At 36.6% G+C, this 13,137-nt stretch overlaps 1 protein-coding gene across 3 annotated transcripts in view; it reads right to left on the bottom strand.

The window, feature by feature from the left end:
- Nucleotides 1-13,137, bottom strand: part of sdk (sidekick cell adhesion molecule) — a 460,070-nt gene that overhangs the window by 120,083 nt on the left and 326,850 nt on the right. For all 3 annotated transcript variants that reach the window (XM_069838943.1, XM_069838944.1, XM_069838942.1), the window contains exon 2: nucleotides 12,620-12,715. In XM_069838943.1, coding sequence (XP_069695044.1) covers nucleotides 12,620-12,715 — 96 coding nt within the window. The remainder of the gene's footprint in view (nucleotides 1-12,619; nucleotides 12,716-13,137) is intronic.

Raw genomic sequence — 13,137 nt, 5'->3', positions numbered from 1 at the left:
AAACGTTTTGGGGTTATATAAGTAGATGTAGAGAATAACTTAAATTAGATTTTGATTTCTTTATTTTACTGAGTGGCGGCTATATAGTATATATAGTATATGTTACTGAAAGCTATAAAACTTACATAAGATAGTAATATTATTAAAAATCAAATATTTTATAGTTATTAATAAAGTGGGGTTGGGTCTTTTTCATATATTTAATGGCGGTGTGTTGTAGATATTTATATGCGTGGTTCTCTTCAGTATTGGCTCGAGAGAGAGTATCTTTCATTATTATGGAAGCAAATAGCTTTCAGAATGTCTGGTATTCTTCATTGAAAATAAATCTGAAAAATGTTTATTTGAACGTCTAATGAACTTAGTTTGCAGCATTTGCTGCACAAGCCACTAGTTATTTTTTATTTAAGTTTTTTTTCAGTGTGCGAAATATGCACGAAATTGCTCCTTTTTACGAAATGTTCACCGAAATCAAACAATTTTAATCTCCGAAATCAGAGTAAAATAACCACCACAAAATCACACTCCTAGTAATAATTGCAATTTATATTATTAATATAACATGATTTACGTGAAATAACAGAAATGTGTGGGCAGTTTAATTTCATTCCGTGTCAAAACTGCATCTTAATCGCCGCGTACACGGCGGCTGGCTGCCTATTAATAGAAGGGGCATTCATTTTCAATATCGAAGTCGCTTCGACGTCTGTGTACAATGAACACACGGCGAAGTGGATCGCTCCGTGTGCAGTAGGGTAACAAAGCACTTCCGGCGCGATGCGCTGCGATTCCTGTGACGCAACACTTCGAAGAAGGATATGGACTGACAACACTGTCTACGTATGTACGTGGGTTGTCAGTTGTCATATGTTTATGACAGTATTACTCCTATTAACTATTTATCGGACACTGACATATGGAACAGGGGTTGTAAGCCGCCAGGCCTCGGCTCATCTGTAAGGTGACACACATGATTTTTTAAATTTCTACAATTTTCATCTACAATTTATGAAATTTAAACTATATAAACAGGCCTACAATATGATTACTTGTACAAAATTTGGTGCCATTAGGGCTAATAGTTTTGAAATTATATTTTTTAAATATATTTTACATTGACGTCACTAAAAAGGCTCCTTGCGTCAAAGTTTTCAAAATTTTTAGTTCATATTTGCTCAAAAGCTTGAAAATAGTCAAAGGAATAGAAATTAATTCGATTTTTTAGTTCAATCTGAATAGAGAGTCACAATAAATTTTTAAATTTCATGGACTTACCATTGCAGCACATTTTAATCTAAGTGCAATATGAATACGCCAAAAAGCAACTTAATATTAATATTTCATACAAATGCTAATTAAATTGTATTTATAAACATTTAATTGATCTCTGTGAGAAGTTTCAGATAAAACTTACAATAATTACTGTTGCGCAAAGAGCTTTTTTTTATTCAAGAAACTGCATAAAAAATTTTATGCTCGACCATGCCGAAATGTAGTAATTATACACCTGGTAGCAGTCCTTTAATGCATGTCATTAAAGTATACCTACCCATTAAAGTACAGGTGTTTTCAGCCAATGACAACTCAGCTTACAGGTGTTCAGCCAATAACAAGTCAGCTTTGTACCGTTATAAAACCGCAAGTATCGATTATTCTCGGATATGCAATCGAAAGAGAATTAGTGAAAAGTCACGGAGGCTGGAAATCCAATACTGTCGCAGAAGGTTATGTTCTGTTACTATAATAATTAGCGTTAATTGTAAATAATATTCAAATAAATTCAATTTGTCATCTCGTTTTTCAATGTCGAATTCAATAATCAAGGTTATACCAAGTTTAACGGGATTACACAAGGTCAATGACATTATTGTTCCTCGGAAAAAATCAATACTTTCGCGTCTGCGCACATCTCACAATTCACGACCTAGAACAAGGTCACTTCCGATCTTGTCAGATACAAATAAAATGTAGGCTATAAGTTACATCGGAATAATTTCAAGTTAGAAATATGATCGAGCATAAAAAGTCGTATGAAACTCATCTATGATGGTAATTAAGAAGCTCGTATGAAAATTATGAAACTCGCTTGCGCTGGTTTCATAAACATCCAACTCGCTTCTTAATTACTATCATTATAGGCTCGTTGCATAATGTATTATTAAAGTCGAGAAAACTGCATTAAAAACATGTATCTCGACTCACACACACACGCACCGTATGTTTGGCAACATTCAATTATATGGCTAAATCTTTTAAACGTTTCAAATATAATTACGATCATAAAAATATAAAAAAATCTTAATCTTAATTTTTCAGTATTATTTCTCATGATGCACAGGGTATGTAGCACGTAAGGACGAATCCAGAAATCCATATAGAGTGTTAGTTGGGAAGCCGGAGGGAAAATACCTTTGGGGAGGCCGAGACGTAGGTGGGAGGATAATATAAAATGGATTTGAGGGAGGTGGAATATGATGGTAAGGCTGGATTAATCTTGCTCAGGATAGTAACCGATGGCGTGCTTATGTGAGGGCGGCAATGAACTTCCGGGTTCCTTAAAAGCCATTTGTAAGTAAGTGTCCCCTTAACGCTGCGTTGAAGTCTCAGCCGTGGGTTTGAATCCCGGCTAAGACCTATTCGTTTACCAGTTGTCAGCACGATTTACACTATTACCTTAGGTTCCTCTACTCTCTATGCGTAAGTACGGGGGGCATGGAGGTAGAGCTCTGTGTTTTCATACCTCAAAACTAGAATGAGGTGGTATAACCGGCACCACGCTCCGATCGAATTTTAGCCCCGGTACTCAATTTGATAGGAGACTGGAATGAAACGGAATTTTCGGGAGGGGGCACTATGACCTTTTACGATCTATTGCGCTAATCCTCAACCTAGGCGCATTCCCAAATTCACACCGGCTGACTACACTAAGGTTCACTGCGTATCCAGGTTTCGAGCAGGCAACCCCCCTCGTCTCTAGGCCAGCCCCCTCCGTGCGTCACCAGCCGACGTTCGAGGAATGCTATGGAATGAAAAAAGTTGATGGAATGATGTACATGGCTAATATGGGGAAATGGGAGAACCCCGAGAAAAACCCCAACTTCGACCATGACCGCCACAAATGTCACTATGTATTTATCAATTAAAAATCCCAGACCTGACCGGGACTCGAACTCGGACCATCTGCGTGACAGAGTGACAGTCTGCCAACTCAGCCACCGTAGGGTAGGAGGTTGGGTAGACTCCGGGGCCGTTCTGAAAGTTATGATAATGAAAAAATCCCGCCATCACCTGCGATTTACCCCAGAACCTTCCAGTCAGTAGCCAGTTGCTCTATTGCTATATCCTACCAACTGAGCTACCCGTCCGCCCAATCCGATTTCAGTATCATACGATAATAAGTAGGGCTAGGATTTTGATGACCTATAAATCATGAAAAAATGTCCTAAAAACAATGCATTTATGACCAAAAAATCTCTCAAAAATGCCCCAAAAAATTGATCTTACATAATTGGCTTAGTAGGAAAAGAGGTTTTGTACTACTTAATATTTACACTAGTAATTAAATTAAATTTTACATAATTTTTTAATTATTTTACCTGATGTAGTTTCCTTATATGATCGTTCACCTCTGCGTCGGTATATGGACGTGAGGTCAGCAGTCGGCTGGTCTGTCTTGGCCCTTCATGGGCTGTAGCGTCATGGATTTACTATACTTTTAGTTTCCATGTAGTCTACCACAAGGCCATTCTTATTCGGAATTAGCAAATATAAAGGAGTCTATATTGAACGGGTGGTTGACCGATCCATTACATGGGGTGTACTACGTTAAAATGGCAATATTTGTGTAGAAAAACTATTAAAATATCATACAAAATAATGGATATTAATGGACAAGATATGTAAAGAAAATATCAAAGGAAATAAACATTATTTTACATTAATAATGAGGATTTATGGCCAAAATTAAAGGAAAATGTCTAAAAAAACCGAATAAAACAAAAGATGCTCTTATGAGTTGAAACAGGCAAAAAATGCAAAAAAAAAATGCCCTAACAAATACGTCTTGAAACACTCAGTTTATCACATAACATATACAGACGTGGACAAATTATTAACAAAATTGACTATTTTTATGATAATTCTGTTTACAAAATTTGACTTTTCAATTTAGACTACAGTTGACAATTTTGGATATTTCCATCATTACAGTAGACAGAAATATGCAAAAATGACAACTGTAGTTTAAATTGAAGAGTCAAGTTTTGTAAAAATATATAATAAAAATCTTCAATTTTGATAATAATTTGTAAATCAGCAAAAATGTCAACTGCATTGAAGAGTCAAATTTTGTAAAAATATAAAACAAAAATCTGCAGTTTTGCTAATAATTTGGAAATATCCAAAATGTCAACTATATTCCAAATTGAAGAACCGAATTTTGTAAAAATACACAATACAAACCTTCAATTTTGCTAATAATTTGGAAACAAGCAAAAATGTCAACTGTAGTTTAAATTGAGGAGTCAAGTTTTGTAAAAATATATAATAAAAATCTTCAATTTTGATAATAATTTGTAAATTAGCAAAAATGTCAACTGCACTGAAGAGTCAAATTTTGTAAAAATATAAAACAAAAATCTGCAGTTTTGCTAATAATTTGGAAATATCCAAAATGTCAACTATATTCCAAATTGAAGAACCGAATTTTGTAAAAATACACAATACAAACCTTCAATTTTGCTAATAATTTGGAAACACGCAAAAATGTCAACTGTAGTCTAAATTGAAGAATCATATTTTGTAAAAATATATAATAAAAATCTTCAATTTTGCTAATAATCTGTCCACGTCTGTACATATTAAAGCAGCTATGTTTCTGGCTTACTATAAAAAAGATGCAATTTCATCAAAATCCTAGCCCTAATAATGAGGGTCCGTCCATAATTTCATAAAACGTCACTTTTTGTCCTCAAAAATATCGCCATAACTTTGAGGGAAATGTATTTTCAGATTTACCGATTCGTAAATGTTTTATTGTGAACAACATCCATCCATTAGTACAGCAGAAGGAATTAAGCGAAGAGATATAAATTCAAAGGAAAGAATAATAGATATTTTAGAGGTATTAGGGACGCTGAGAACGTGTTCCGTGAAAATCTCTCTTGTTATTATTTTTTTTTTCGTATCATAATACTTCCTCGGATAATGAGCAAGTAGAGCTGCTCAACTTATGTTCTGGTTCATTGATAAGCTCTGCAGACTCTTGTAAGCAGGGATGCAATTCGCCACCGGGGCGCAACAAGACGTAAAACAGACACACTTCTGTTCTTAATTTACAGAATTTATCTCGACTCCTCAAAGGGGATGTGAAGCAAAAAAATAACACGAGGACTGAAAAAGAAATGGTTTGTCAAAAGTAGTGGATTGGCCACTCGTAACCTAATCTCCCTGAGCTCTCTGCTGAGCAGATACCGCGGTCTAACGATGTCGGACGAAGCGCCAGCTTGTTTTGTCCCAAGTTGGAAGCTTCCAATTGTAATACATACGCCGGAACATTCAGCCGTGACGTGTACAAATGATAAGTGCGCAACAATCGTCCTTTACACCGAGGAATAATCGCAGGCTGTCAGCATCTCCAACAGATGGAAGAATATCGATTTCCTTCTCGGAATAATCAACAGGGGTAGATAAAACCCTGCCGTGTTGATTCATCGGTCAGTCTCCGTGCAGACGTGTTCACTATCATCTCTTATCATCCATAATTCATTTACGTTTTTTAAAATAGTCACCTGTGGGTGCGGTACTTGAGTACTGCTTATGCAGTTATTCTATAGAATATTGCTTTATATTAGAGAAGTAGCTGGCTACATGGGATCAGTAAATTGAACCGAAGGCCAAGAAAGAGAACGAAGAAGAAAACCCTGCCGTAAAATCACTCAGTAGCCATTACTGGTATATATTTTCTGTAATGCCGGTACTCAACTATTATAATTTATTATTATTATTATTATTATTATTATTACATTATGAAACCTTCCCTAGTACAAAGGCATACTAGAATTCGCCTATACAAGACCTTGGCCAGACCTGTACTTTGTTACGGCAGTGAGGCAGGGACATTGAGGAAGAAAGACGAAAGAAGAATAACGGCCAATGAAATGAAATTTATGAGATATACAGCGGGATATACGAAATGGGATCACAAACGCAATGAAGATGTAATGGAAGAATTACAACTAGAACCTGTAATTAATCACGTGAAACATTATCACAACAACTGGATAAATCATCTGCATCGCATGCATAGAGATAGAACCCCGAAAGTCATGCTCCACTATCGTCCAAACGGGAAGAGATCTCTCGGTCGTCCAAAGAAGCGCTGGATTGAAAATTCAACTGTGAGATCGTAACAGGCCATTTGGCCTAATACTTGAAGGGAAGAAGAAGAAGATTATTATTTCGCCACAACAAACCACACTACTAATTCTAGATAATTATAATTTCTCTTAAAGAAATGTCTCGTTGCATTTTTCAATTGAAGGACTTGGAAGAAGGGCCTATCCCACTTTTCCACAGGAGCGACGGTCAGTCTGGTGGATTTAGTCATTTGTAACTATCTCAACGAGCAGGATAACCTTCTAACCCCAGCCTCCTTTTTGTTCACCTGATGACGAAGGTAGAGCTAAACCTTTGAAATGTCGTGCGATTTTTATATAATTATAACAATGGAAGAAGTCTAAGCCTCACCTCTTCTGAAACGATTTACTAGTAACAGCGATAAATGCGTGCGCAATTCTCTCTTTCTAGTCCTTTCTTTCTGTCATAGCAACCATAACCTGAATTAGTCAAGTTAACTTAATATGGATGTGACGTACGTTTTCCTACAGCGAAATCTGACGGGCATTGAAGACAACACTCATCACTCATCACGCCGCACTGCCTCTAATATGAATGTCGACCTTACTTACAGCGAATAGCTTTCATTTGAATTTCCGTCCGTTACGAGGAGCTTCCTGTGTCCTACTTGTACAGAGATATGAGTGAAATTGTGTAAGAGTTCAGGTGTCTGATTATCACTAAACTGGCATTCCTTCTTGGTGCAACTATTTGCAATTCTTACGTACAGGCTACTCCATCTCAAATCGACCGAAATATAGAGAAAATTGACCTTGCAATTTTTAAATACAATGAAACTTTTTTTGATCCATTGACAATTGTGATACAATGCTTTGTGCAAAGTTTGAGGCATCAGAACTTCATAGTGTTTAAATTAAAAATATTTAAATTTATCGTATTTTCATAAAATTAGCAACTTTAAACTGTTATGGCTCCAAAACCCTTTCACCCAATGATCAAAATCATGGTTTACTTTGATGCTGAGAAATTAAAGTTTATATTGACATGTAAACAGTTTTTCTTACTTTTTATGGAAATGGAGAAATTTAGATTTTTCTTCATTAAGACGCCTTTGCCCACGAAAAAATATTTTAAAAATATATGGTTAGATTCCGCATTGGAAGTACAAATAAACATATTTTTTACTGGTGCACCGTTGATAAGAAAATATTGAAAATATCAAATAAAGAAAATAAATAGTACGCGCGTGAACTAACCAGCTGACTGTGAGGCGGGATTTAGCCCAGACAAGCAAGGCCAGGAGACAAACACGTGATGTTTCGTCTAGTAACGCATAGCTGGGCTAGCTTTATCACAAGTTTTCATAAACACAGGAGTAAAATGCTCGCTTATCTTCAGCTCTCGGCCAGTGCTTTCTGTACTGGGCCGTTCAAGTCCAGGCGTGTGAAAATAATTTATTTAATACCCTCGAAACTTATTGCCGAGCCACTAAGCAAACAATGCCGAATCCCTCTTAATAATGCAAGGTTTTTTCTCAATTTTTTCACATTTTTACAAATGGGCAAAAAGCCTAAAAGTAAGTAAAATCATATTATCTGTCTCTCTGTATACAATAAAAATAAGGATTACTTCTTAACATAACCTACCAAATGTCAGCTTCAAAATAAGCTCTCGTTCAATGTTCTGCAGTAAATGGTTCCAGAGTTCTGAGCGCTGAAAGAGGCTTGTTTTTATAAAATACGCTACATTTGCCGCTCAATAGTACGAAAACCGTTTGAGTTTCGATAGTATATTTTTGAAAATGCACTCTCCTCAGCACCTTGTATAAATAGGGAAAAAATTAGAGTATTAAAAAATGCGAGGTTTTTTACTGATCGATTTCATACAGAATAGCCCGTACAGAAGATATGTTGAACTTCAAATAGGCATTATAACATACAACAGATAGACAATTTTATAGTACAACAGAGTAGCACGGTCCATCACCACGTTTACAACGGAGGTTAATACACGGCAAGGGACACAAACCCAGTTCCTAAGGGAGCAGATAAATCTCTAGTCCCCTACTGGGAGTCGTCCCAGGTTCGCTAGATTTGCAGCAGGAAGCAAGCGTATGAGCCTCAGCCAGTGGTGAACTTAATATGAAGGGTGCAACTTCAGATTAGTTCTACTCTTAAAGCAATTTATGTCCTATAATATTATCTGTTGACTTAAAACAATCCATTTGGACTGTATTATATTTATTACTGTTATTATTATTATTATTATTATTATTATTATTATTATTATTATTATTAACTCACTTCTAAGGAGCAAAGACAAATTTCTTCACATATACAATAAGAAGCTATTACTTACTTACTTACCTACTTAAGGTACCAGAAGGTTCATTGCCGTCCTCACATAAGCCCTCTGTCGGTCCCTATCTTGAGCAAGATTAATCCAGTCCTTATCATCATATGCCACCTCCCTCAAATCCATTTTAATATTATCCTACCATCTACACCTTGGTCTCTCAAGGGTCTTTTCCCCTCAGGTCTTCCAACTAACACTCTATATGCATTTCTAGATTCACCCATATGTGCTACAGGCCTTGCCCATCTCAAACGTCATTATGTTAGGTGAAGAATACAATGCGTGCAGTTCTGCGTTGTGTAACTTTCTCCATTCTCCTGTAACTTCATCCCTCTTAGCCCCAAATATTTTCCTAAACACTTATTCTCGAACGACCTTAATCTCTGTTCCTCTCTCAAAGTGAGAGTCCAAGTTTCACAAATATACAGAACAACCGGTAATATAACTGTTTTATAAATTTTAACTTTCATATTTTTGTTACTAACAAGTATTCAAAAGATTCTCAATCAAAGATAGAGAAACTGAAAATGTTAAAAATTCCGTAATATCCTTACAGAAAGTAATGTTCCCCTGTACATAAAAATGAATTGACAACAAAAGCATCGTGCCACGTGACAGAAATTAAGACATTTACAGATTCGGAGATTGTTAAGGAGTGTCTTCTAGCTGTGTGTGATACTTTATTTTCTAAATTTACAAACTCATTCAAAACAGATTACAGGTGAAATAAAACAACAAATCAACCTGATCATATCGCTATGACTTTGCATAAGGATAGCAGAGTCAGCCCTTTAACTTCAAAATATCAGTATATATATATATATATATATATATATATATATTAGATAATGATGATTATGATGATGATAACAATAATAATAGGCCAAATTGTCAAGTTTCTGTTGTTTCTTTTTGGTATGTACAGTGTTTTCATGTCGGTGTCTATGTTGCTGTAGTTGTGATTGGAGTTTGTGATGTGTTCTGCGAAGGTTGGAATGTTGTGTAGTTTGGTTATGGCTGAGATTGTTGATTTCAAATTTTCAAAGGAAACATGAAAACTCTTGTTGAATATGTCCATTACTTTAAGCACAAACCTTTCTGAAGTATTGACAACCCTGAACTTCCACTGAATTTTTAAACAGACAAATGCAAAGTTAGTGGATCGTTCTCGACGGAATACACAGAAATTACACGGTCAAAATGACGTTCTGACAAGAATCACAAAGCAAAAGGTATTAAAACTGAGATGAAAGCACATATGTAGGATTGATATAGGTTGAGAAGAAAAGGCGGATTTATGATGGAACCTGAGGGGATCAAAAAGGAGAAGAATGACGGATGCGAAATGAAGAGCAGAGGGTACAGCTAGAATTCAATACTGAACGAGAAGACGCCACAATTCCAAGATGTAGACGGGGGATAATACGGGAAGAGGCGGATGTGATGATTCGAGTTGGATGAGATTTGTTTAAGCCGCAGCCGTCTGTGGACGAGATTCAGAAATCGTTAACACGCGAGCTGACAATGTGAAGGAATATCTAATTATACTTCTACGCTTCGATTATGGTCCTCATCTATGTACCTTCAGCTAGATTCGTTCTCACTCCTGTCAAGATTATGCAACACCAAGTTCAGAAGTAGAATAACTACTAGTACATCATGTGGCTGTCCCGCGCCGTGGCGTCGTGGTCTAAGGCATCCTGCCTAGGACTCGCGTTATGGAATGCGCGCTGGTTCGAGTCCTCATGAGACAATAAATTTTCTCATGAAATTCGGCCAGTTATGGGATCGGTGCCCACTCAGCATCGTGATGCAGTTGGGATACTACGATAGGTAGCGAAAATCCGGTTTCGAAAATCAGCTATAACGGCTAACCACACGATATCTACATTCCGGTTGGATGATCGTCCACCTCTGCTTCGGCATGTGGACGTGAGGCCAGCAGCAGGCTGGTCGGCCTTGGCCCTTCATGGGCTGTAGCGTCACGGATTTTTTACATCATGTGGCTAGCACGGTAATTTACCTCACAACACAGGAAGAATGCAAAACAAGGCAAACTGGCCGAATTTCTGTGCATTGGACATAAACATGCACTTCCCTCCAGGGGATCAAACCCGGAAGCGCTAAATCCTAGTCAGAAACGCATTCCCTTCGTCCACATAACTTCACAGGTAGAAACGATTAAACGATTAACGGCCACTATTCGTAAACCCATCTTGTGAATTTTTAGGTGTTACAAAACGTTTGTTGTCTGAATCATAGTATTGCTCACATAACTTAAATCTTAATAAGTACAACTTATAAATGAAATCCCGTAACTTACTTCCCGAGATTACAAAGAAGTCTCTTGTATACAATCCAGAAAACAAAAGTGTATCTTCTTATTTCGTTGCTAAGGAGACGATTTCATGTGTTGAGATTCTGGCATGAAGATCTGTTCGTGCCAATCTTCTTTAGTTACTCAGATTTATTTTTAGGTATGAGCGGGAAAATTACTAGTAGTTTTTTTTATTACATACGTCATCATAAGAAATGTGTTAGATTAATTCCGTAATAAAGAATCAGACAGTGGCCACATTATAGCCTTCCCCGATAAAACAATACTGAAAGAGGCAAGTGATATTAAGAGGTTAGGTACGGCTTACAATAGTAAAATTTTGGAAATATTCAACATTTTTTTCCTCCATGAGGTTATATTACCGGTTGTTCTGTATGGTTGTGAAACTTGGACTCTCACTCTGAGAGAGGAACATAGGTTAAGGGTGTTTGAGAATAAGGTGCTTAGGAAAATATTTGGGGCTAAGCGGGATGAAGTTACAGGAGAATGGAGAAAGTTACACAACGCAGAACTGCACGCATTGTATTCTTCACCTGACATAATTAGGAACATTAAATCCAGACGTTTGAGATGGGCAGGGCATGTAGCACGTATGGGCGAATCCAGAAATGCATATAGAGTGTTAGTTGGGAGACTGGAGGGGAAAAAGACCTTTGGAGAGGTAGATGGGAGGATAATATTAAAATGGATTTGAGGGAGGTGGGATATGATGATAGAGACTGGATTAATCTTGCACAGGATAGGGACCGATGGCGGGCTTATGTGAGGGCGGCAATGAACCTTCGGGTTCCTTAAAAGCCATTTGTAAGTAAGTTATCGTATCTTGTACACTAATGCAAATTAGTATGTGTAAAAAACTGTCCTTCTGCTATATGACAAAAATATTTTTACGATTTAAAAAAAAATTATTTACATTTTTTTTTTTCCCCCCCCCCCCCCTCCAAATTCAGTCCACTATGCAGCGATGAAGCGTTTCCCACATAACTAAAAAAATATCCAACATTGTGATGAAATTTTTTGTGTGTATTTATGCATGTCATATCTACAATATGATGCAAGATCACTTCTCTGCCTTTGATAGATTGTCTGATAAAAAATAAATTAATTTAAAAATGGTCAAATATCAGTACTTTCTTCTAACATAAAATAAAAATATATATTATTTATTGAGGAATGTAGTTGAAAGAGCATGATATTGTAAACATGAGTTTCAGCAATAAAATAAAAGAAAGAGAACATGAAAAAGTTAACAAGTTTATGAGTTATGAGGGAAACGCTTCCATCACTGCACAGTAAACTGCCACCATTTTGAATTTTGAAAAAAAAAAAATAATTTTTTTAATCGTAAAAATATTTTATTCATATAGCAGAAGGATAGTGTTTTACACATACCAATTTTCATTATTGTACAAGATACAGTAATGGAGGAAAAAAATATTTCCAAAAATTTTACTGCTGTAAGCTGTACCTAACCCCTTAAATCTCTGATTTTCTATGGCCCTAAATAAAGAAAATAAAATAGAAAAACAAAATAAAGAAAAGTAGCGAAGTACAAAGGTTTGTACTTACCTATCGCTTGACACTGCAGAATCTTCGTTCTCCCTTCGCCTACAATGTTGTCGGAAGACGAGGGCTGCATCGTGAAGCGTGGCGCTTGCAATATATCTGAAACAAAACAAAACTGCACTTTTAAAAACACAATATACAGGGTGATTCACGAGGAATGGAAAAAATTTAGGATACGATATCTTAGGTCATTTTGAGTGAAAAAAATTCATATGAACATAGGTCCGTTTTCGAACGGTGGCGGAGCTAGATGCATTTTTTTGGTAAAACGTCTCGCCCCAATGTGAATCAGACGTTACCATATGCTGCTGACGTGAGACGAGGCGTGAGACAAAGTCAAGGTCGCAATGAATGACGTAACATTGGAATCTGCATTTTGAACGATGTAGATAAGAGGAAGAAACCGGGTGGTGGGGCATTACAAATGTCCAATCGCCTGCCCTTGTCTGATGTAATGACACAGAACCCGCAGATAACACAAATAGCCTACACTATCATCAATTCACAGCAATTCAGCAGCT

Source organism: Periplaneta americana, chromosome 11, assembly GCF_040183065.1.
Source record: "Periplaneta americana isolate PAMFEO1 chromosome 11, P.americana_PAMFEO1_priV1, whole genome shotgun sequence".
Lineage (NCBI taxonomy): Eukaryota > Metazoa > Arthropoda > Insecta > Blattodea > Blattidae > Periplaneta > Periplaneta americana.
Note: the sequence above shows the minus strand (reverse complement) of the source record. Positions and strands in the feature narration are given on the sequence as shown.